Source organism: Perca fluviatilis, chromosome 18 (assembly GCF_010015445.1).
Source record: "Perca fluviatilis chromosome 18, GENO_Pfluv_1.0, whole genome shotgun sequence".
NCBI classification, from domain to species: Eukaryota; Metazoa; Chordata; class Actinopteri; order Perciformes; family Percidae; genus Perca; species Perca fluviatilis.
This window is the reverse complement of record NC_053129.1, coordinates 940831-965129: the sequence shown is the minus strand read 5'-3', so window position 1 is coordinate 965129 and position 24299 is coordinate 940831. Positions and strand designations below refer to the sequence as shown.

Here is a 24299-nt window from a genome sequence, read left to right as displayed (position 1 = left end):
TTCAACCCGCTCATATGAGTCAGCCGTTTGTCACTCGCCCTCTCTCTCTGGGGGAGTACAGCAAACCTCTCGCTCCACAGGAAACACTGCAGTTTACTTGAAATGACAAAAGTGGTGGGATATCATGTGTTTGCCAAGAAGGAAGATTAGCTTAAACAACATCGTTATCCCATAATAAATAAATTAGTGGAGTTAATCCAAGAGCCAAACACCAAGACTATTATGCGTCGTGGTAAAAAATGAAGGCACCTTTTGCCTCACCATAACTGAACTAAAATCACTGTAACATTACGTGCATCGTGTTCAGTTTACATTCAGCTGTACGAATGTTGGGCTGTTGACACATTTAGTTCTTCCTCTCACACTGTGACTCATAGTAAGCAGGCGGGTAGCAGTTTAACCCGAGGACATTTTGACAGGAGAACAGGTACGTGATCACCAGAAGACCATCTTCCCATAAGCTGTGAAGTGTGTGTTTGTGTGTAGCAGGACAGAGAGTTGTTTGTCATTGAATGTCTGCGTAGGAGGTGTTACAACCTGTCAACAGAATCAGGAACTTGAATGAATTATGGGACACATGCTGTAGAGACTTGAGCAGATCATGTGCACAGTGAAGGTTCTGTATTAAAGACTGCTGCAGAATGTGCCTGCAGCAGTGTGCTAACCTGGATGCGCCTGATGATCTCTTCATGTTACCACAATAGGTGATGAAACGCAGTCTGAGAAACAACGGGGAAGAATCTGATGTGGTTCCCCCGTTTCTCCTTTAGGCTCAAAACTTGTTTGACTGGTGTATTCAGAGACCATCCTGTGTTCAGTACAGCAGTGACTTGTCAGCAGTTTTTATGTTGATCTGCAGTTTTTAGTTACATGAGTTTCTTAAAATAATATTACTTTGATTGTGCATCATGCTAAATTATGTTGTTTACTAGTGAATGGATGTAGCCCAGGGGAGGCGGTTGATGTCAGTACGGTCTGTGTGTGTTCTCCAGCGTTGTTGGTCCATCAGAAGGCCCGCATGGAGAGGCTATGGCACGAGCTGGAGCTGAAGAAGAAGAAACTGGAGGAGCTAAAAGAGGAGGTCAACGAGATGGAAAACGACCTGACCCGGAGACGGCTGGAGAGATCCAACTCAGCCTCCCAAATTCCTTCTGTAAGCTCCGTGATTTTATAAATGTGTCCATTGTGAACTTTTTTTGAGATTATTTCTTGCTTTAAGTTGATATTGACAGTTAAAGAGAAGACATATGGGGGTATGTAATGCTACGAAGGTCCCCAAGCTGAATCAACGTTGCAGTTTTATATGGTATACTGTAGGTCTTAAACATTCTAATTTTACAAACTGTGATATCTGTTGTTGAGAACAGTAGTTTAATATGAATGAGTTGATAGTCATATTTCAGCTAACACCAGCCAGAGTGTAGAAAAATGGGGACATTTGAACAAGAAAATCTCAGGGAACTCTAACCAACATCTTTCATTGGCAGATCAATCAATTTAAAAACAAAGAGTTTGATAGGATTTTATTAGCAGCTATGTGCGATGTTCTTCATAACAGCAAACAAATGTTTTTTTCTGGTTATTACTAACAGATAAAGGCCGAACAGACAAAAAAGACTGAAAGAGCACACCAATTCACTTCACAGTTCATTCTGCAGCTAAAACGGAGAAAGTGACAGTTCAAAAGAAAACAAAGGGAACTTTCCACATTTATCTTCTGCACTACTTCATGTTTATGTAAGATCTGCTGCTGTAAGTTTGTTGAAACCCCTCGGGTTCAGATCAAATGGCGCTCTAAGCTTTTGGTCTAGTCAGCTGTTTTTGTCGGCTCTTACAGTTGAGTCAACAGAGGGGGACGTGGCTGCGGGAGGTTAATTGGCTGGCGTTGCCGAGCTCAGTAGCTCCTTGGTTCCTTGTTTACCGAGGCGAGCCAGCTCTGGAGAGTGGAGCAGCTCTCCTTCTGACACGGTCCCAGATCTGCCCCACTGGCTGAGAAGCTGGGTGTCCAACCTCTAGAGCTGCCTGAGTGTGATGGCTAACCGGCTGATCCCTTCCTGTCTCACTCTTTTTCAGATTGAGGAAATGAAGCAGCTGCGATGCAAAAACCGGTTACTGCAGATCGACATTGACTGCCTCACCAAAGAAATTGATCTCCTTCAAACAAGAGGTATGATTCTGTTGGTTCTCTCTCTTTCTCTGATATATAATCTTCAATATTCTTAAACTAGTATTCCACTTACACAAGTCTGTGTCGTATTATAATAATAATAATAATAATAATAATAATAATAATAATAATAATAATAATAAAAAGGTAACACTAAGTAATTGAGTGAGGAGGTCAGATTTGAGCCAGGCTCTGCAGCTACTCACATCCTCTCTACACACACGCTTACGGTGCTGCCATTGTGCTGTTAACTACCACTTCTTCCTGAATTGCATCCTGTTGCTGGTTGGTAACAAGGGATTTATTGCCCCCCTGGCAGCTCTCACACTGCTGACAGAGACTGCTAACATGAATGAATAGTACCTGTCACAGATAGGGTTGGAAATCATTTGGTATTTTTACCCCTGATACCAGTTTCTAAACAGTGCCTGAACAGATTAAAAAAATAAAAAAAATATATATATAAAAGAAGGCAAGCACAAAATTGTCATTTGGTCCGGTAGATACCGGTGGTATAGGAACGCACCATGTTGCGGTACCCAACCCTAGTCACAGACCTGGTGGTACTTGGGATTTAATGTTAGGCAAAAACTTGCAGTTTTCTAATTGTTTATTTCTAGTTAGTATTCAGTAGTGATGGCTATGGAACGAAAGCTGAAATGTTATTTGATCCACGGCCTGGGGAGGCACACCAAGCCACAGCTTTAATAATATTACAGGATAGACAATCATTAGTTGTTTAAGTTTCTGGTGGATAAATCGGACCGTGTGTCAGTGCAGTGTGCGGTTTAAAACTTGTATATTTGTAAATGGATGTGTTCATTATTGTTTTATAGTCTATTCAAAATGTGGCGAATGATTACCTTTCTGAACATGCAATGCTTTTAGTGTGTCTTATTGTGTGTGTGTGTGTGTATGTGCTCAATCCACTTTTTTCCATCTGTTTACAGGACCACACTTTAATCCCAGTGCAATCCATAATTTCTATGACAACATTGGATTCCTCGGTCCTGTCCCACCCAAACCCAAAGGTACTTTATCTATTGGTAAGTTTAGAAAAGGTTGCATGCTCATGTCTAGTTATTCCTCATTCCATTGACACTTTCATCCTTAGATTTACTTTATTGGACTTCTTATATTGGATTCACTTCATTAGTATTGGTCCCTTTACAGTCCTAGAGATGACCTACTGTATATTTCTTTATGTGCTTTTTATTCATTTATTTATTGCACGGTGTCATTTTTTTCAGACTGTACTTACTGACTTAAGTGACTGTCAGTGGTGTTGCATGTTTAGATAACAGGCCAACATCTGCAGAAGCACCTGTATGGCCCTAGTCTATATCTACGACCTTCCACTTCCGGGATTGCTCTGTTGCTGCTGGACAGTCTACCGTATGTGCTTCTTTTCGGCCAGATGTCCGTGACATAAACTTTGTGCTGGAATTTTAAACTCTGGTGGATTTGTGAGGACTATGGTTAACTGCTCCTCAGATCTCTGCAGGGTAAATCCAGACAGCTAGCTAGACTATCTGTCCAATCAGAGTTTTCTGTTGCACGACTAAAACAACTTTTGAACGTCCACATGTTCCACCAAAACAAGTTCCTTCCCGAGGCTATTTGGCAGCGGCGCCGGGGCTCCTTGCTGCGCTTGGCACCGCCCCAAGACGATTGTGATTGGTTTAAAGAAATGCCAATAAACCAGAGCACGTTTCTCTCCCATCCCAGAATGCTGTGTGGACTAGCCAGACCCTCCTCCGCAGCGCTGTGGAGGAAGGTCTGGCAAAGCAAGACTAGTTTGGCCCTAAAGTGTTCTCAAAGGTCGATGGTACTAACTTCACTGTTCAATTCATGTTTTTATCAGGGTTATACCAATATAGGTTGTTAAAGACCAATACCAAAATCTTTAAAACGACATCGGCAGTGTTTTATGACTGTAATGGACATTTCAGCACTCGCTGTTTTGCCCCCATATGATTCTACTGAAACGTAAATAAATGGAGCTCCCAGCTGTTAAATACACAGGGGTGAATACACCTCTGCCAAATGAGGGATGCATTAATAATAGATTAAGGATGTTTTCCTTATTTAGATCAATCATTACATTACAAATCATCCCCAATATTGGTTTAACCCTGTTTTATGTCTTCATTTCTGCACTTTTCTTCTTCCTCCCTACCTGCTGCGTAATCTTTTTTCACCCATCCATTTACCGCCTTCCTCTCATCCTTCCTCCATCCATCCATCCATCCATCCATCCATCCATCCCTTGCTCTCTGCTCGGCTCCATCATACCTGGGCCAGACAGGAGAGGATGCAGATATAATGTGACCTCTGAGCTCATGATGGAGCCCTCCTCTGGTCCTTCCCCTCCTCTCCCACTCGGTTGGTATCTCTGTCCTTCTCCTCCTCTTCTTTCATTCCTCCTTCCTGTATCGTCAACCGTATATACGGTCTTTAACCAGCGTCTTTGTTTTTAGATTTGAAATTCAAATGACGCTTTCCATGTCTAGACGTCACGTCGCTGTTTTAAGTTGTTTTGAAATCCTTTACTGCCAAGCATAATCAGATAAACACACTAGTCCTGTTTCCATTTACATATTTTTATGCATTTTGAAGTCCTGGATTGAAACAACATTTAATTTTACTTCTTCAATTGTGTGAAAACGTTTTTTTTTTTTTGTCTTTGTAGAAAAAAAAGTTGATGCTCTAAATGGGATATGGAAACATCTGATATTGTGTCAAAATGACATATAAACATCTTTTCCTATTCTATTGGTCCTATTTCTAGCAGGCATGCATGTCACGCAGGCAGTGTGTAAGCTCTAACCCGTTAACATGGGGTTGAAATAAACACGCTCACGCCACGCAGGCAGTGTGCAGGAGGCCTTATTTGACCAGTGGATGTATGAAACACAATTTCGTTTTTATGTGGTGCATAAAAACGAGAAATAAAGCGATCTATAATCTTGATAGGTTTGCTCAGAATTTGCTTGACAATTGCACTTCTTCTTCTTGTTCCGTGTCCTGACCTCCTCCTCCTCCTCCTCCTCTCCACAGACCCGGGCAGTAAGATTGTGAAGCCCATCGCAGACCAGGAGGAGGACGAGGGGACGCAGTGGAGCTGCACCGCCTGCACCTTCCTCAACCATCCCGCCCTCAACCGCTGTGAACAGTGCGAGTTCCCGCGGCACTTCTGAGCCAACGAGGCTGCCGCACGCCGCCGCCTGTCTTCTACCAGACCAGACTGGCAAAGGGCCTTTCTGTTTCTTCTTTTTCGGCCGTTGTATGGAAACTCGGACGGGGGGGGGGGCGTCATCGCGCATCATGCGTCCTGTTTTTTCTTTTTTCCTTTCTCCTCTCTAAGGTTTGTAGGACACTGTCCACGGGAAGGCTTGACTGGCTAGTGTTTACAGCTTGTGTTTTTCATAACGGCTCGGCAGGGGTTGAATATATCCCTTTAGGCCTTCAGTGAATGGCGTGGGGGTGGTGCACCCGGGATACCTCGCTGCTCCCACTTACAGTATTACGAGTGTGGCCCTGCAGTGTGACGGCACACATACACACGCCTACATGCACACACAACCCAGGCACCAACGTGCCTTTTTTTTTTTTTTGCGGATTACATTTTAGTTTTTGGGTTTTATTTTCCTCTGCGGTGGCATGGTCGCGGGATTGGGAACTGTGTTCGGCCACTGCTCTCCATCTGAAGGGAAACCTAACGGACTCATCGTGGACTTTAAAGTTTGTTTGCTGTTTCTAGAGGATGCCAAAGGGGGACCACTCAAATGTGCCTCTTGTCCTCCCCCCCCTTCACCTTTTCTGTCTCTTCAGTCATGAGTTAATAAAAGAAAAAAAAAGAGAGAAACTACGTTGCATGCTTTGTGTACAGTACACGGAGGCAGAACTCCCCTCGAGCTTTTTACTGTACATACTTTTAGAATGTGCCTCAAAAGCCGTCTTCCTCACACTATGAATCACTTGTATTTCCTGTAAGTATAGCTTTATAGACTTTATTAACTTTTTTTTTTGTCTTGTTTTGTTTCCCTCCTTTCAAACGAATAAGCACCATGCTCCCTTTTTTTTAAAGCTTTTGACTTGATTTCTGTGAGAGTTGAAGCCTTGCAGAAGGAGAGCAGCAGAGCAGTCATCATGAAGCTACGTCTGCCCGCTCCGCTCATCGCTCGCGTCGTTGCTGGGTTTCCTGCGTCAGAAGAGGAAGGCGATGGAGGAGTCTTATTATTTTTTCTTCTTCTTCTTCATTTTTTTTTCAGGATGCCAAAAAAAATAATTGGCGGGACTATCGGGGGAGGGAAAGGGGTTAAAAAAAAAAAAAAAAAAAAAAAAAGAAGCAAAGAATTTACAAACTGCCATCTTATCTGACAACTGGAATGTAGGTTTAATGTTTTGGGGGACGACGACAACCTCAGTGCAAAGAGACTTTTCCAGTTCAATCAGGACGATCCTGGAACAGCCGATTGGGTTCAAAGTTCCCATGTTGCTGTGCGCCTGAATTGTTTTTTTTTGTTGTTGTTGTGAGGTAACAAAGTGAATATGTTTGTTTAAAGTATTCCTATGATGTAGAAATATTCCTATGGGGTCACAAAAACATGACTGTCCACTTTGTATACTCTTATTTTTATTTGGCTCATTTCATCCTCCTAAGCTTTTATCGATGAGGGTGTCTCTAAAGTTTACTTCTTGTAATTAACTTACCTTAACTGTGGAGTAGTTTCTTTGTTTAGTTTGTTTCCACACTTGTGAAAATGTTGCCTTGCATCATCAGTGCCTTTTTAGAACTATTGAATTTGTATTGATACTCTATTCTGTCACATCCAAGTGCCATTTTTAAAACCTAAATCTTGGTATTGTTTAAACCCTTTTAAAAATGAATTATTGTCTCTTAAGCACTTACGCCATATTTTTTTTTTTTTTCTTTTCCAATCCAAAGAAATCCGTTTTCAGCTTGATCTGCACCTTGGTGTGAAGAGGCAGTTTATTCATGTTTTATTAAATGGAAACAAAATAATTTGGATATCTAAAGTGTTTTTTTGATTTTAGCTGGGAAAACTGTCTTTGTAACAGATAAGTTATTTGTAAAAATAATTAAAAAAAAACTCTATTCAGACGTGTTGGGCGTTTGTCTTTGTAATGCGGATGTTTTTATCCACTAGATGGCAGAAGAGACCAACATATGTGGTGACATGGAGGTATTAACGCTTAAATGTTCCTTAATCTTTACACTGGCATAATGTTCGTAAGGGATCTAAACTAATTGAGCATGCATTTTGATGGCGTCCTAGCAGGAAAACTGCAGCTGGAAAGAATAGTTAACAATTCCATTTAGGTGTTATCAGTTGCAGGGCTGGCTCACTGGGACACAATATAATTCTACCATTATTAATGTTAATCATTTTGCTTGTGTTTTTCCATTTATGACCAGTCAACATGTCTCCTCTGAACAAGTTATGTTAATAACAGATGAAAACACCTGCATGCTAAGAAGTTTGTTTTTTATTTGTTCAGTTTTTTTTCTCTCCTTTTGGGTATTTTCTGCTTTTATTTATAGCTGCATAACAGAGTGATGGAGGAAAATCTGAAACTAAGATCTGCCAGACAAGAAGCAGGGACGTTGCAGCTCATGGTCGGCATCAGATTTTCAGAAAAGAGACTTCAGATACAGTATTAGGGGACCACTAAGGTCTATATAAAAGAGACTTCAGATACAGTATTAGGGGACCACTAAGGTCTATATAAAAGAGACTTCAGATACAGTATTAGGGGACCACTAAGGTCTATATAAAAGAGACTTCAGATACAGTATTAGGGAACCACTAAGGTCTATATAAAAGAGACTTCAGATACAGTATTAGGGGACCACTAAGGTCTATATAAAAGAGACTTCAGATACAGTATTAGGGGACCACTAAGGTCTATATAAAAGAGACCTCAGATACAGTATTAGGGGACCACTAAGGTCTATATAAAAGAGACTTCAGATACAGTATTAGGGGACCACTAAGGTCTATATAAAAGAGACTTCAGATACAGTATTAGGGGACCACTAAGGTCTATATAAAAGAGACTTCAGATACAGTATTAGGGGACCACTAAGGTCTATATAAAAGAGACCTCAGATACAGTATTAGGGGACCACTAAGGTCTATATAAAAGAGACTTCAGATACAGTATTAGGGGACCACTAAGGTCTATATAAAAGAGACTTCAGATACAGTATTAGGGGACCACTAAGGCCTATATAAAAGAGACTTCAGATACAGTATTAGGGGACCACTAAGGCCTATATAAAAGAGACTTCAGATACAGTATTAGGGGACCACTAAGGCCTATATAAAAGCATCCAAAAAGCAGCATGTCATAGGACCTTTATCTCAAAAACCATCCAGTACTGGGGACTAGGTGTCAGTATATCTGCTGCTGTTTTATAGTGACTTGCAACTCATGCAAGTCCCCTAAATTTATGCAGGAAATGCAGTAATAAATCACTGGACTGCCCCTTTTAAATGTTACATAAAGAAACTGCTGCTCCACTGGGCCAGTGCTCCCAGCATGTTGCAGCAGGTCTTTGGTCGTGGTAATGAAATACCTGCTGTGTCATTACTGAATGTGCAGAGTTCATCATTGACAAATATCCACAATGATTTGAGTGCCTTTATTTCACAGGAACCGCAAAAACACAGAATTCATATAAAAACAGATCAATGACATTCAAGTACAGAATAGTATAATAGAGTTCCTCACTTTGAGGCAACATGAGAAAACAACACATGCTGCTTTAATAAAACATTTTCACTGCTACAATAAGTAGCATGTACGGAGCGTAGTGCATTGCACTTTTATACTAAAGAAATAGCATTCAGTCTGCTACATGTTTAAGACTTCATCAGATCGAGTCACTTTTTTAATGATTCGCGCTTAGGTTGGACTGTGTTCAAGCAAGACTGTTTTGCCACAGTATGATTCGTAATAGTTAAGAGAAGTAGAAATGTTCACTATTTTTCACTTTGCCTCTGGGATGAGAAGATGTGGACTCAGTTTGAGTCAAAACTAAGAGTTCTTTCTTGTCTAGAAGGAGATCTGGCTCGTCCTGTAGCTCTGGATGAGCGAGATCAGTTCGGACATGTCTGAGACGTGTGGGTAAGCATTCATGACTTGCTCCACCGTGCTCTGAGGGAAGAGGGTGCTCAGCTGGCTCCTTAGGCCCTTCCTCCGCTCGCCGGACGGGCTCTTGTCTCTTCTCTGCACCCACGGGTCCCTTGGTAAGCTGTGGCTCTGTCTGTTGGAGTGCTGTCTCAAGTACTGCTTCTCTGAAAAATGGCCAGGATGCTCCCTGTTATGCGGAGGCAGAGCTGGGCAGGAGTTCCATGCTGTGTGGAGGTGGTGGGACACCCTTGTGTCCTGGTGACCACACCTGCAATGGCTGCACATGGGGCGTTCACAGGGCACTGAGCCGTTGTGGTGAGAGTAGTAGCCCCCTCCGCCCAGGCAGGGCCTCTGGGTGTTCCCGCCAAAGGACCCTGAGAGGGAGTAGTCGTCGTGGCTCAGGCTGCAGCTGGCCAATCCGCTGCTGTAGCTGTAGGGAGGACACTCCACGCTGTAGGGCGCATCCTGGATGTAGAGCCTGGACATGGTGCTCTCCATGGAGCCGAAGGCCTCGTCCACATCGGGGCTCGGGCAGAAGTGGAGGCTCGTGTTTGGTTGGCTTCTCGGGCTGCTGGTGTCTCTGTGATACATGAACTGCTCGTTGGGTGAAGTCCTGAGGGACTGGTCCTCTATGCTCAGAGGCGGAGGGGTGGAGGAAGTGTACCTGACCGCCGGCTGATACACAGCCGGGCCGCAGTGCGTGTCCTGCAGGCTCGGTTTGGGCGAGAAGTTCTTGGCTCTGTCTCTCTGAGCCCTCAGTTCATCGGCCACAGACAGCTGGGATTGGTTGGCCCGCTCTGGGTGGTAGAATTTGCACTTGACTCCATAAGTACACTTCTTTCCTAAAAGAAAGAAAGAAGAGGTTATGTATGGGCTCCGCAGCTGTAAACCTGTATCACCTGAAGAAACTGTTAACTGTGTGTGTGCGATCCCCCTAACCTTAAACACACATGAATCAGTGACTGACAGGCAGGCTAATAAATCGCCGCTCAGCTGAGTGGCCTTCGGCAGGTTTCAAAAAGTCAGGAGTCACCAAGGAGTAAGGGAGGACAAGAAATAAACAGCTACTCGCTCTCCTTTTCTCTGATACTCCGTTTACACGTACGTGGTTATTTTTTTAAAACGGAGACATTTCCCTTCGTTTGTGCCCTTCATTTACACGCAAATGGAGAATTCGCCCCTCTGAAAACTCCGGCCAGAGTGGAGATTTTGTAAAACTTTGGTTGCACGGTTGCATGTAAACGGAGGGTTAGGCAGCCGAGAGAGAGAGAGAGAGAGAGAGAGAGAGAGGAAGTGATTCGTTGCTGGCGCTGCTATTTTCGGGATTCTGATTGGCTAACGTGGGCTTTAGCTTCTCGTTACACCCCCGCCTACAGGTTTGGCGTGCTCTTGACGGCATATATACACGGGTTCGTGTTAGCGAACACTTTTCTGAAAACTGACAGGTGTGCGTGGTGTTATTTTTGAAAACAGAGAGGGTGAAATGCCCGTTTATGAAAATAGCCCGCCACGTGTAACCGTAGCCTGAGAGCGGCCGGCCTCAGGTCATTTCTCAATTGTCTGAATGCTCTTTACAAAAAATGTTTACAATCTCTAAACCAAAGAATATTATGTTGTGTTAAAATCATAGTTTCAATGAAGGCAGATAGAAACTTTTAGAGTCACGACGTAAAGCAAGGACAGAACGTCAGCCTCAGCTGTACTTTGTGTTTCGTGCTAATTAGCAAATGTTAGCATGCTAACACGCTAAACTAAGATGCTCATGGTGAACATTATACCTGCAAATCAGAATTTTCATTGTGAGCATGCTGACACTAGGCACAGCTGTGCTTTAGGCTGAAAGTGCAGCCTCGCGGGACCATCTCTATGTTGTCAGGGTCCTCATTGGAAAGGTTTGGTAAGGGCTATCTTTGCAATTCAAATAAAATAAAAAAAAAAAGAATGAAGGGAGATGGATGTTTCAAATGCAGTTTGAATGGCAAACATTTGTTCGGCTGCTTTTTAGATACCAACGTCTAAAGTCAAGAAAACTGTCGAGGGTGTAGGTTTCAAGCAGCTTATCATCAGTAGGCTGTAGCAGTCTCGCATTGCCAGACCTATCTCCACAGCGACGTGTCAACACTGGAAAATGGTCTGGCTTCACCCCTTATCTATTCAGGAATTGAGGGGGGGGGGGGCTTGTTTACATTTGTTCACGATCACAACGTCCTGGGTGGCTGCAGCGACGGAGCTCTTGCAAAATAGAGGGGAGGGACATCCGGTGCGCGAGAGATCAATGCACATCTGTTGAGCCAGACTAGTAGTAGTCTGGCAATGCGAGACTACAGGTAGATTCATTGGTATGTAAAATGCATTCAAGTGCTCCACCTACGCTGGCTGTTACTGTGCTGTTCTAATCCCACAGGAGAGGACAAGGAAGTGTAACCCGAGCAGCTGTATCTGTCGCTGGGTGAAACAAAGAGAGTAAACCAACCGTAAGGACAATGCTGCAGCTTGTTGTCTGGAGTCCACGGCTTCTTCCGCAGAAAATCATCAATGGTGGGACCATTTCGACCCAGAGGATCGTCTGGAGGCATGAACCTGCAACCAGCACAGAGACACAGTTAGGATCAGGTGTTAAATGCGTGGGGTTATGTTGGTGGAAAGGGAACCTTCTCTCTAACTATGGGCCCTATTTTAACGATCTAAGCGCATGGCGCAGGCGCGTTTAGGGTGTGTCCAAATCCACCTTTGCTAGTTTGACTCCGGATAAAAGCGGGTCCGCAACGTAAGGTGTTTTGGTCGTAACTAAACAGGTTAAAACATCTCCCATTCCCTTTAAAAGCCAGGCGCGTTTGGACCTTGGCACATTGCTATTATGATGGAGGATTTGCACCGTAATATTTTTATTTGTAATCTCTTGCATGTGTGTGTGCTGCTGTGCAGGTTTTTGTTGGTCAATGGCACGATCACTTCCCGCTGCCTCAAGATAGCAATATGCCCAGAATGCACCTGAACGCACCTCCCTGTAAGACCAGCACGCCAATGGGCCACAGATGGGCGCAGATGCATTTGCTATTTAAACGACGCGGGCGCTGGATGGGAAATCGACAACTGCGTCGGTCTTAAACTAGCAAAGACACTGGCGTCGGGCTTCGCGCCGCGCCGGGTGCGAGATAGGACCCTTAGAGTGCAGAAGAGGTTCCTCTTACACACTCAGTATGGTGGCCTACGGCCGTCACCGGTCTTACTTGTCATTAGCGAAGGTGTACATCAGCAGCCTCTCCTCTATGAACTTCTTCCACTGGGGATTCTCCGTCTGCAGGTCACGGTAGTTGTCGTTGGACACGATGATGCCGTCCGAGTCGAAGGCCAGCTTGACGATGTAGCGGTCGTCGTAGCACACCACCCTCTTACCGTTGACGCAGCGAGACGGCGTGTACACCAGGATCTTCCTCCTCTCCAGCTCATGGAGAATATGTTGATCTAGGAAAACACACGGGAACAGCGTTGTTTTATCATTATTATAAGGCTTATTATCAGCCGAATTACCTGGTCCTCCGTGTGTCTAAAACAAATAAATGTCTACGCTTCAATGGTATCAATCGCATAGACTGTAATAGGTCGGAGCTCATTTTGAGCTGATATCTTGTTAAAAAATTAGTTGGTGAGGGAGGGGGGACCCCCGGTCTATGGTGTTGGAGTGCATGAGAGGCCATATTTCCTTATGGCTGGCCTGGCTGTTGCACCAACACACAGATGGGCAGGTCTGATCGTTCACTACAAGGGTTGTGCTGCTATCTATCAGGTCTAGTTTTATTATACATATAAAAATCTTTTAATTGTTTTTAATGTGTATGTTATGTAAGATGTTTTATTGGGTTTTGGACATTGCTCTACTGTAAAATGACATCTCAACAATTGGGTAGAAAACGAAATAATGTTCAAAACACAAAAATTTTGCTGTGTGGAGCCATTAAAAGGTTGATGTATGATGTACAGTGCCTTGCGAAAGTATTTGGCCCCCTTGAACGTTTCGACCTTTTGCCACATTTCAGGCCTCAAACATAAAGATATAAAACTGTAATTTTTTGTGAAGAATCAACAACAAGTGGGTCCCAATTATGAAGTGGAACGAAATTCTTTGGCTATTTCAAACCTTTTTAACAAATAAAAAACTGAAAAAGTGGGCGTGCAAAATTATTCAGCCCCTTTACTTTCAGTGCAGCAAACTCTCTCCAGAAGTTCAGTGAGGATCTCTGAATGATCCAATGTTGACCTAAATGACTAATGATGATAAATAGAATCCAGCTGTGTGTAATCAAGTCTCCGTATAAATGCACCTGCTCTGTGATAGTCTCAGAGGTCCGTGTAAAGCGCAGAGAGCATCATGAAGAACAAGGAACACACCAGGCAGGTCCGAGATACTGTTGTGGAGAAGTTTAAAGCCGGATTTGGATACAAAAAGATTTCCCAAGCTTTAAACATCCCAAGGAGCACTGTGCAAGCGATAATATTGAAATGGAAGGAGTATCAGACCACTACAAATCTACGAAGACCCGGCCGTCCCTCTAAACTTTCAGCTCATACAAGGAGAAGACTGATCAGAGATGCAGCCAAGAGGCCCATGATCACTCTGGATGAACTGCAGAGATCTACAGCTGAGGTGGGAGACTCTGTCCATAGGACAACAATCAGTCGTATACTGCACAAATCTGGCCTTTATGGAAGAGTGGCAAGAAGAAAGCCATTTCTTAAAGATATCCATAAAAAGTGTCGTTTAAAGTTTGCCAAAAGCCACCTGGGAGACACACCAAACATGTGGAAGAAGGTGCTGTGGTCAGATGAAACCAAAATCGAACTTTTGGCAACAATGCAAAACGTATGTTTGGCATAAAAGCAACACAGCTCATCACCCTGAACACACCATCCCCACTGTCAAACATGGTGGTGGCAGCATCATGGTTTGGGCCTGCTTTTCTTCAGCAGGGACAGGGAAAATGGTTAAAATTGATGGGAAGATGGATGGAGCCAAACACAGGACCATTCTGGAAGAAAACCTGATGGAGTCTGCAAAAGACCTGAGACTGGGACGGAGATTTGTCTTCCAACAAGACAATGATCCAAAACATAAAGCAAAATCTACAATGGAATGGTTAACAAATAAACATATCCAGGTGTTAGAATGGCCAAGTCAAAGTCCAGACCTGAATCCAATCGAGAATCTGTGGAAAGAACTGAAAACTGCTGTTCACAAACGCTCTCCATCCAACCTCACTGAGCTCGAGCTGTTTTGCAAGGAGGAATGGGCAAAAATGTCAGTCTCTCGATGTGCAAAACTGATTGAGACATACCCCAAGCGACTTACAGCTGTAATCGCAGCAAAAGGTGGCGCTACAAAGTATTAACTTAAGGGGGCTGAATAATTTTGCACGCCCAATATTTCAGTTTTTTATTTGTTTAAAAGGTTTGAAATATCCAATAAATTTCGTTCCACTTCATGATTGTGTCCCACTTGTTGTTGATTCTTCACAAAAAATTACAGTTTTATATCTTTATGTTTGAGGCCTGAAATGTGGCAAAAGGTCGAAAAGTTCAAGGGGGCCGAATACTTTCGCAAGGCACTGTATGTGTCCCAGCATCATGTCCCTTAACCAGAATGTAACAGTCAACACTATAACCATGGAAACATTAATGTAAGAAAAACAAGTGTGTTCTGGTGCTGGCTGAAAGGTTTCCATTGTTCCTCGCCAGGGAACGTGTTCTGAGGCCTGTTGAAGCCCGTACTAACTTTTATTTTGATCTTACATCCTTGTTGTGATAGTGTGAGCTTTACACCATGATCATAAAAGGTATGAAACAAACAGCACTTGGCACCATGGATGCTTCCTTGTAAACTGCTGATGATCACTTTCAGGGAAGAAGCTATTTTAGGTCAAGTCGATCCAACGTGAACAAAAGGCTGGATTTCAGTTTTGCTGGTAACACTTCCTTATTGTTTTATAAGTTTCCATTAACAGTTTGAACCATTGGATGGACTCAACGTGAATCTCCACGAATATCCAGTGTATATATATCTGTAAAAATGATATATAATATGAGTTTTACTATTTCCTTGATGTTGGTAGTAAGCTTAGATAGGCAGCACTGTCTCAATATGCCAAATGAAAGATCCTCGGTGTGGTGGCTTCTACTTTTTCTTCCTTTATTTAAATGAATCTGCTTGTTTTGCTGCTGTAAGTGTGAATACATCATTTCCTGCTTTCCCCTGGGAGGTAAGGTGCTAAAAGGTTACATGAGGTTCAATTAATGATGTTGGTGGCCTGGGAAATAGTGTTCTAGTTAATACTATGGACTGATGGATTAACCCTTGTGTTGTCTTCCCGTCCACCATGAACTTGTTGTCTTTCCAGGTCAAAATTGAAAATTAACTTTTTCTGATGTTTTTGTCGCTTTTCCTGATGTATTTGTCACTTTTTCTGATGTATTTGTCACTTTTACCATGCTTTTGGTGCTTTTTTTAAAAAGAGTTGCTGTCTTTGTCTTTGAAGATTTGAGGTCAGCTGGCACGTCCATAAATTCTGGTCGGTCCTGATCAAGGTTGTTGTGTTTGTTGTGTGGCACTACTTCCTCGAGTCTTGCGACACCACATTGACTGGCACATTAATTCATGCCTGTCATAACACAATATGACATCACAGTTGGGTGAGGTACGACTTGAGTCTTACAGGGAAGAAGAACAAAAGTACCACAGGAATTCATCCAGTTGATGGCATTTCCCTTAAACGGGTGTTTTTAACTCTTTTTAAGCACTATGAATTGCCTTGCTGCTGAAATGTGCTGTACAAATAAAGCTGATGACATGCAGCAAAGGGCTGCAGGGCGGAACCGAACCCACGGCTGCTGAGGTAAGGACCGAGCATCTGTTTATGGGCGCACGCTCTACCAGGTGGGCTACCCAAGGGGCCCAGTCTTGTTTGTTTGATGAAAGGTGCTACGCAAATGACCTCACAGCATGTCAGTGAATGAGTGAATGAGTGAATGAGTGAATGAGTGAATGAGTGAATGAGTGCCCCCTCAGATCAGCCAGGTACCTGTGATGGGAGCCTCGGGCCGCGGCTGCTCCTTCCTCCATAGGGGGATGAAGACGGTGATGTCTCGCAGCCCTTTGTCCCAGAACCAGTTCACCGCCAGCTGGAGCCCCTGGCACGAAAACACCTTCTTGTCGCCATGGCTACAGAGACACAGAAGCCAGAGTTAACAATAAAAAACAGCTTCTTCTTTTGTGTTTCCATGCACGCTATGCACACACACACACACACACACACACACACACACGTCTCTTCTCCCTTTTTTTTCAGGAAGTTGACGGTGTCGCAAGGCGAGCTGAGAGTTCTCTAAAAGCACAGAGAACCGAAACTGTTCACGTGCTCCTACGTCTCAAGGCGTGACCGTAAAAAGAGTTGTTTTTACTGTAAATTAGTGAGCATTGCAAAACAGCGGCAACATTTCTAAATTAAGAAATGAAGTAAAGAAGAAAAAAAAAAAAAACATTTGTTGGTGTCATCACACCTGAACCCTGATCATAACGTATCAAAGCTCCTGATCAGTGAACAATCACTCAAAGCTTGCTCAATATGTCCTGGATGGATGGTGTAAAAAAAATGGTTTTAATACTACTTTTGAAAATGTCACATCCTGAAGGCAAGATCGCGAGCCTCTGTTCATTTTCACCCTTAAACATTTCCCTAAACTAGAGCGTGAGAATTCAATTCAAGGAATAAATAAATGTGGTGGAAACCTAAAAAAAAAAAAATCCATTATCGTAATTTATATCAGTAGTACAGCAACAAATATCTGTTATCTGTAACAGGTTCACCAGCTGTTCTCTGAAACTCAGACATACTGTAACATTCCCAGGATGTACTCAAGAGCTATTTAACCCTTGTGTTGCCCTTCGGGTCCCAGTGACCCGAAGGACAACACAAGGGTTATGTACTTCCGTTTACTTTGTTGAGAATTGCTCTCTAAACAAGGTTTAATACAGCACCTTAGTTCTTGTTTGTACAGCATTTTGGTCAGCTTAAACTGTGTTTAAATGTGTTCTAGAAATAAACTTTACTTACTTACTTTACTTTGTTGAGAATTGCTCTCTAAACCCTGTTTCTTGTAAAGGGAAGTACATAATCCTTGTGTTGTCCTTCGGGTCACTGGGACCCGAAGGACCACAGAAGGGTTAAGTGAACTGGATTGTTTTGCCTACAGGAGAAAGTAAAATGTGTGTGTGTGTTTGTGTGTGTGCGTGCGTGGGTGTGCATGTGACTGGGGGTTCCCCTTCTCTCTGCCAGCAGGAAGTGGTGAGCCACTTTGCATACAACAGGCTCCAAAGACAAAATACGAGAGTTAAGAGGGCTGGTTTATGGATTCTGAATACGTCTACATGTCTTGCATAATGCTACTTTGAATGCTATTTCCTGGATCATTCACTCTTGCAGCCTTCAGCTCTTTCCCGACTATCTATTCTAACAACGGTGAATAATTAGGACAAATGTCGATGGAGGTTGACGTGAAAGTCGCATCAAATCCGCCTTGGTTGTTCACACTGCGGCTGTGTTGAAAAAAAATCAGACCTGGGTCTGATTCAGGACCACATATGGAAGTGGTCTCAATGTGATTTGAAAAAAATCTGATCTGGACAAGATTTGAATGTTCACACTACTTCTGAAGAAGTCTGACCTGGTCACTTGACCCCCCCCCAAAAATAAAAATCTGATTTGGGCCACTTTTGCCTTAGGGCTGTGCAATTAATCGAAATGTAATCGTGATTATGATTTCGGCTCCCAACGATCACAAAAACAGAATAATCGAGAAAAACAATTATTTAGCTCATTACATTTTGCAAGTAAACTCTTATTTTCTCTTGTGTTCTGAATGAAAAAATAAAGTTTCAAAAGGCAAATTTCACAGCTGTATGTGTTTTTTTTTTACTCTTGATTTATTTAACTTTTCCCACAGTTTTTTTTTTTATCTCAATAATTGCAAAATCTTTCCAGAAGTCAACGAGCAATCGTGTTAAATTATCGTGATTACAATATTGACCAAAAATAATCATGATTATATTTCTTTCCATAATCGAGCAGCCCTATTTTGCCTCCGTGTCCACCTGATGGCTGTCAGTCCAGTGTTCTCTCTCCTATAGCTGTTGATCAGTCTCCACCAACTGCTGAGGGAAAGATGGGTCTGTTTAGCTGCTAAATGCGCCACCACGTCTCTAACTGTGTCAGTCTGCTGTCCGCTGCTGAGCGGGGAATGCTCGGTGGGTTTGACAGCTTCCTGCCGAGAGACCGACGCCCGACTGAATCGCTGTAAAACCAAAACAATGATCTAAAGAGGCCGAGTGCGTCACAGAGCTGAGAGGATGTTGCAAATGGAGCTCGTCGGTAAAGGGTGACATCTTTCACAGTACAGCGAGCCATTTGATCTGTCGTCACCAAAGATGGTAATTAGTGCAGCTTTAACCCTTAGTGTTGTCTTCCCGTCGACCGTGCAGCTTTTCGGTAACACTTTTTTCAATTTTTTCAACATTTGTGTCACTTTTCCCGATTTCTTTGTCGATTTTTCAACGTTCTTTTTCTCCAAATGCTATTTAAATTGAATAAAACGCCCAAATTCAATGAAAGAAGTGAACTGATCATTCATTTTACTTGTGAAGAGCGTTGTATAGAACCATCGACGTTACTTTTGTTTTTTTAAGATTTGGTTAAAAGAAACCCAAATTTCTGATATAGAAACTTTCAGCTGTCAGATGAATGCAGTGGAGTTAAAGACAGGGTTGGTAACTATCTCCAATGTAAACTTTTTTGTATATATTGTTTGAAATGGTCTTTACACCCTGACAGCAATAAATAAGTTATGGGCTCTGAAAAAGAAGTGAAAAAGATCTGTCATCTGTAGCTGCTGTAATCATGTAAAAACTCCATCCAATCACTGCCTCGCAGTCCGCTTGGAGTTAACCAATGAAATGCCTCCTGTCTTGTTTTCAGGAAATGTCTCTTGCACGTCTGTGTGTGGGGAGCTATGAGGAGATGCTACGTTCAAATCTTGCTAGCTTTTCAACAATACCAACCCTGCCTGTAATGTACCATATTTCACTCTTAAATGTTTTGAACAATAGCACAATTCTACAAAATTCTCAACTTCTACAGACATGAAAAGTAATAGAAGAATTTGACATGAATCGTTATGTTGCCAACTGTCCACGGTAATGATTAAGTTGTGTGTATATGCCATATACACACATAATAAATGTGTATTGGATATAAAGACAGTTTACTTTTCTTGCATGTGTTTTTTCGCCCAGTTTTTTCCTTGGATTAGGGGTGGAACCTAAATCATGGTTGCAGCTGTCGCCGTGGTCCTGCTCTGCGCCCTGCTACGCCCTGCTATGCCCTGCTATGTCCAGCTACGCCCTGCTATGCCGTGCTACACCCTGCTATGCCCTGCAGTGCTCTGCTACGCCAAGAACTACTACAACTACTAGTTCTAGTCATAGTTCCATTATCTTTATTGTGACTATTATTGCCACTATTCATCACACCCCCAACCGGCATTGTCAGACACCGCCTACCAAGAGTCTGGGTCAGTCCAAGGTTTCTCCCTAAAAGGGAGTTTTTCCTCGCCACTGTCGCACTAAATGCTTGCTCTTGGGGGAATTACTGGAATTGTTGTGTCTTTGTAAATTACAGAGTGTGGTCTAGACCTACTCTAAAGTGTCTCGAGATAACTCTTGTTATGATTTGATACTATAAATAAAATTGAATTGAAAAGAGTTGTTTAATGCCTTCTGTGGCTTTGGAGGTGTTTGAAAGATATGGGCGCTTACCGGGCACGGAGGGGTCAACGAAAAAATTATATTGACTTGCATTATGGGAAATGTAGGAGCCAACGTTTTTGGAGGTTGAGCTATACTAGGGCCTTTAAGTCGGCATATCTCAACGTTTTCTTTTTCTCACCGGTCTCCCAACTTAATGCTGAATCACTGCAGTGCCCCTTCAACAGTGGAATAACCAGCGATGGGCAGCGGTGGTACACAGGGTCACAGCAGATGGTGAGCTAACTATGACTAACTCTGACATACAGGGAAACAGAATAAACACACAGCCTCTGTCTTTCATGCCTGAGTAAGTCCTGCCTCACCTGGGAACAAAGGTGTGATCGTAAATACTTTGCTCACTCGAACACTCACTGCATGTCCTTACTGGAATAAGGGTTGTGAAAGCATCGCTCTTTTGTTTTCCGTTCGCATTGTGTGCTCTCCTCCTACCTGCCGTGTTATTTGTTGGAGTAAATTTTGACTCAGAACTTCCTTGTTACCAATTTAGGTCGGGTAAAGGTGGCAACCTTGAGATCATATGTTGCAGTAACACATATTGCAAGTCATGCTGTATAAGAGTATCGTCTTGATATAGTCTGATGGGAAATTAATGAATATGTCACTCTGCCCTTCTTGAATTGAGTGGACGAAAAAAAAAGAAAAAAGAGAAGACTGTGGGCACACATCACGTTTTCACTTCCCACATCTTTAAAGAGGAAGTGTGCTGCAATCAATTCTGTGATGTGAAACAAGATTTGACAGAAATAGAGACGCTGCTATACAAATGAAAATTAAACATAATAGTGCAGTTCTTTTTCAGTTTTTAAAAAAATATACTACACATAAATGCACTAAAAGAAATAACACTGATGATTCCATACAACGCGCTTTGCAAGTACAACAAAAGATCGGATCTCTAATTTCATTGAATTTGGGGTGTTTTGTTACATTTTTTTTTGCATTTGAAAAAGAAATTGAAACAGTATCCCAACTGAACGTTGACATATACCAGTCTGTGATTAGCCTTCCTTTAATATTAGTCTAAATAGTTCATCATTTCTGCTTTTTTAACTCAAGGATTAGGTATAATTTCCTAGAAATTAGGTGTATGGACCATGAATTCCAAAAATAAGTGTAAAACTAGTAATAAGTTGGTGTTAGTGGTGTTCATACATGGTAGTGAAAATAAGTGTAAAACGGTAACAACAAAAAAGCGCCAAAAACATTGAAAAGAGTGTCGAAAAAAGGGACAAAAGCGTCCCGATTTTGTTTGTGCATGGTCCAATGGAAGACAACACAAGGGTTAAGAGAGTAAAATCTTGAAGGGCCGCAGAGTTAGCAAAGTGATATTGGTACTTTTACTTCTTTCAGCACTGCACCTGGATACGAACATACAAAAGCATTGTTAACGACAGAAGTACTAACTCACCTCATGGCCACGTTGCTTCCATCTATAACCACAGGTCTGAAGCCGGCGAGTGGCTCTCTGTCTGGTCCCGGTCTGGGTTGACTGGGACCAGGGCTGCAGCCCCTGGACACGAGCTTGGGACTGTTTGGGCCACTTGTGTTGCTGCGAGTGCTGCAGGTCTTTATCAGCTCCTCCAGGATGTCATTGGTCTGGGCGTCATGGCGGAGGCTCTCCAGCACCCTCAGGATGTCACTGTGCGAGTACCCCAGCTTGAGAAATCGCTCCACTTTGGCGTGCTGCTGCTGCTGCTGCTGGTCCATCATAGACGTGTGTTTCCTCTCTGGCTTCTCAGGGCTGTCTGGCTGGTCTGGGGGAATCCTCTTCGCTTCCTTATTCTGGCTCGTCAGCGTCTCCACGGCAACGCCCTGTGTTTAAGAGCGGTTGACAGGTGTCAAAAATGGGGATGGAGGCCGAGTCAACCTCCACTTGTAAACACAGCGAGCACAGCTGCGGTCACACAGGGGGTTTTCGGGACCAATCGGTTTGAGGTTTGGCGCCTCGCTGATAGAATCTGCTCTGGTTACCACAACCTCATGACTGCCAACGCAAGCACAACAGCGGCTGACGTCACGCTGGTGAAGAAAGCCCCCGTCACACACACCAAGAGAGGAAGCTGAGGGTCACACTGATCCTGTTCTAACTTCACCTCCAGTGTCACTGAGGTCAGTTACCAAAAACAAACATGAATGGAACCGATTGGGAGTGTTATAATGCTGCGAGCCTCGCCCCATTCCACCCGTTTTTATTGCTCCTTGTGGAAACCCCCCCCAATGAACTTCACCGATGTAGTTTGACGGTGAAGACGGTTGAATGACTCAAACCCCTCACCCCACTTCTTCCACTTTTGCTCCCACCCAGCAGATGAAAACTTGAACAAACGTCTCACACAGTTATTACACCTGAAAGAATGAAAACACTAAACCACTGTAACGGTGACTCAGAAGGTGTGCCGAGTTTTAAAAAATAAATTTAAAAAAGCCCTGAGCTTCCTCCTTACAGATAAAACATATCCACCATACCTTCGTCTTCTTTCGTACAAGCTGTTCAATCATCGCTATGCATTTGATGTGTCAACTTGACATCTGAAGTATGAGGAAAAGTTTGTTTTGTTTGCTTTTTTTATCTGAGACATCCTCCGCTGTGCACGGGCTTGGCTCTGCACAAGCTTGCTACAACCTGCACCGAACCACATCCTTTGCTGTCGAATTGACATTCAGTTTATTGACAAAGCCCTGAGACTTCAGTTTTCCTCTGAAACTGACAAGATTATCTATCCATCTCTGAGCGACTGTCCTGACAGACTCCAGCAAACTTTGCCCTTTGCAACGCTGTGTACTCAAGTCAGCACACAGTCTGACCCATGGCACAGTCTGGAACACAACGAGTCTGAACAAGACAACAAGAATTCACATACAAACACGAACAGAAGAGATACATTGTCCCAGGACACCAAGTTGTCCCAGTCTGTACTTACACATTAAACCAGTGGTGGATCGGAGCCTGAGTCTCTCCTGCTTGTCGCTGTGTGTGAACTGCTCTCAGTCACTCAGCGCTCTTATTACTCACAGGAGGAAGTGTCTGCTCGCTGCTGAGAAAAAAAAAAGAACGCTCTGTAAATGTGTGATCACTACTTCCTCATCAGGAGTGAGGGCTGTGTGGAGCCTGAGGGATTCATTTCTCTTGTCCTGTGTGTCGAGCCCTTCCTGTGGCGTGGTGAAATAAACGCTGACCGTCGGTGACGAAGCGTATTAAGCCCCAGGAAGCAAGCCGAGGTCAGGCCGTTTCATTCAGTCAGACTGTTTGTTATAATTCCTATTTTAGTTCTGTCACAGCAGGGGAAACAGCTGCTTGGGTCAACATTTCTCTTTTTTTTTTTTTTATTTTACACTTTGGTTTTTGTACAGATTAATCCTCCTGGTGTCCTTGGGTCAAATTTGACCCATTTTCAAAAAGTTTCTATACCAGAAATTTGGGTTTCTTACAACCAAATGGCTGTGGATGGTTCCATGCAACGCTCTTTGCAATATAAAATAAATGATCAGTTCCCTACTTTCATTGAATTTGGGTGTTTTATTCAATTATATAGCATTTGAGAAAGCGCAGAAAAAAAATTACAAAAAGTTTTTTTAAGAAAGTGACAAAATCGACATAAAAACTGCACTTTTCAGATGTTGTCTATTTTGTTAAATGTATTTATATGAAGCTAAATGTATTCTATTGTATTTTCTCCTTTTATGCCCTCTTAAACATGTAAGATGTCCTTGTGTATCTAGAATGGCGTCCGCCAAATAAAATGTATTATTATTATTATTTATTATAAAAATGTCGGAGAAAATAAGGAAAAACTTTGAATTGAAAGTGACAATCGACAAACATCGGAAATAGTGACAAAAAACTTGGAAAAAAACTGACAAACATTGAAAAAGATGACCAAAACGTAGAATTGTTTTTTAAACTTTTGACCCAGAAAAACTAAAAGTTGCATGGTCGTCAGGAAGACAACACAAGGGTTAGACAAGCAAGGCGTGACATGTTAGCCAGAGAGCTTTAGAGGAGCTGGTATAGCTGGATGTGTGTTGGCGTTCTAAACTCTGGTGGATTTCTGAGGACTATGGTTAACTGCTCCTCAGATCTCTGCGGGGTAAATC

At 42.9% G+C, this 24299-nt stretch overlaps 2 protein-coding genes across 6 annotated transcripts in view; one reads left to right on the top strand and one right to left on the bottom strand.

The window, feature by feature from the left end:
- The window catches only part of tab2 (TGF-beta activated kinase 1 (MAP3K7) binding protein 2), a 50509-nt gene extending 44884 nt beyond the window's left edge, over positions 1 to 5625 (top strand). Inside the window, exons 4-8 of one of the 5 annotated variants that reach the window (XM_039781418.1) lie at positions 993 to 1153; positions 2074 to 2167; positions 3118 to 3198; positions 4472 to 4552; positions 5228 to 5625. In XM_039781418.1, coding sequence (XP_039637352.1) covers positions 993 to 1153; positions 2074 to 2167; positions 3118 to 3198; positions 4472 to 4552; positions 5228 to 5367 — 557 coding nt within the window. In that variant the 3' untranslated portion in view covers positions 5368 to 5625. Of the gene's footprint in view, positions 1 to 992; positions 1154 to 2073; positions 2168 to 3117; positions 3214 to 4471; positions 4553 to 5227 lie in introns of all 5 variants that reach the window. The other 4 variants (XM_039781416.1, XM_039781417.1, XM_039781420.1 and 1 more) reach the window with 4 other exon arrangements.
- Positions 5626 to 8825: 3200 nt separating this feature from the next.
- LOC120546482 (probable ribonuclease ZC3H12D) lies at positions 8826 to 23279 on the bottom strand. The gene is made up of 6 exons (XM_039781414.1): positions 23126 to 23279; positions 21613 to 22016; positions 16405 to 16544; positions 12562 to 12796; positions 11805 to 11911; positions 8826 to 10173 (listed from the first exon to the last, which is right to left on the bottom strand). The coding sequence occupies exons 2-6, from the start codon at positions 21912 to 21914 to the stop codon at positions 9254 to 9256; spliced, it is 1704 nt and encodes a 567-aa protein (XP_039637348.1). The 5' UTR covers positions 21915 to 22016; positions 23126 to 23279; the 3' UTR covers positions 8826 to 9253.
- Positions 23280 to 24299: the final 1020 nt, after the last annotated feature.

Excerpts from the sequence above, each read along its gene's own strand:
- LOC120546482 (XM_039781414.1), bottom strand. The coding sequence starts at position 21,914 with ATGATGGACCAGCAGCAGCAGCAGCAGCACGCCAAAGTGGAGCGATTT. Across the intron at positions 12,797-16,404 it reads GCCCGAGGCTCCCATCACAG|ATCAACATATTCTCCATGAG; the intron begins GTACCTGGCTGA and ends GTGTTTTCCTAG. Across the intron at positions 10,174-11,804 it reads GCTGCAGCATTGTCCTTACG|GAAAGAAGTGTACTTATGGA; the intron begins GTTGGTTTACTC and ends TCTTTCTTTTAG.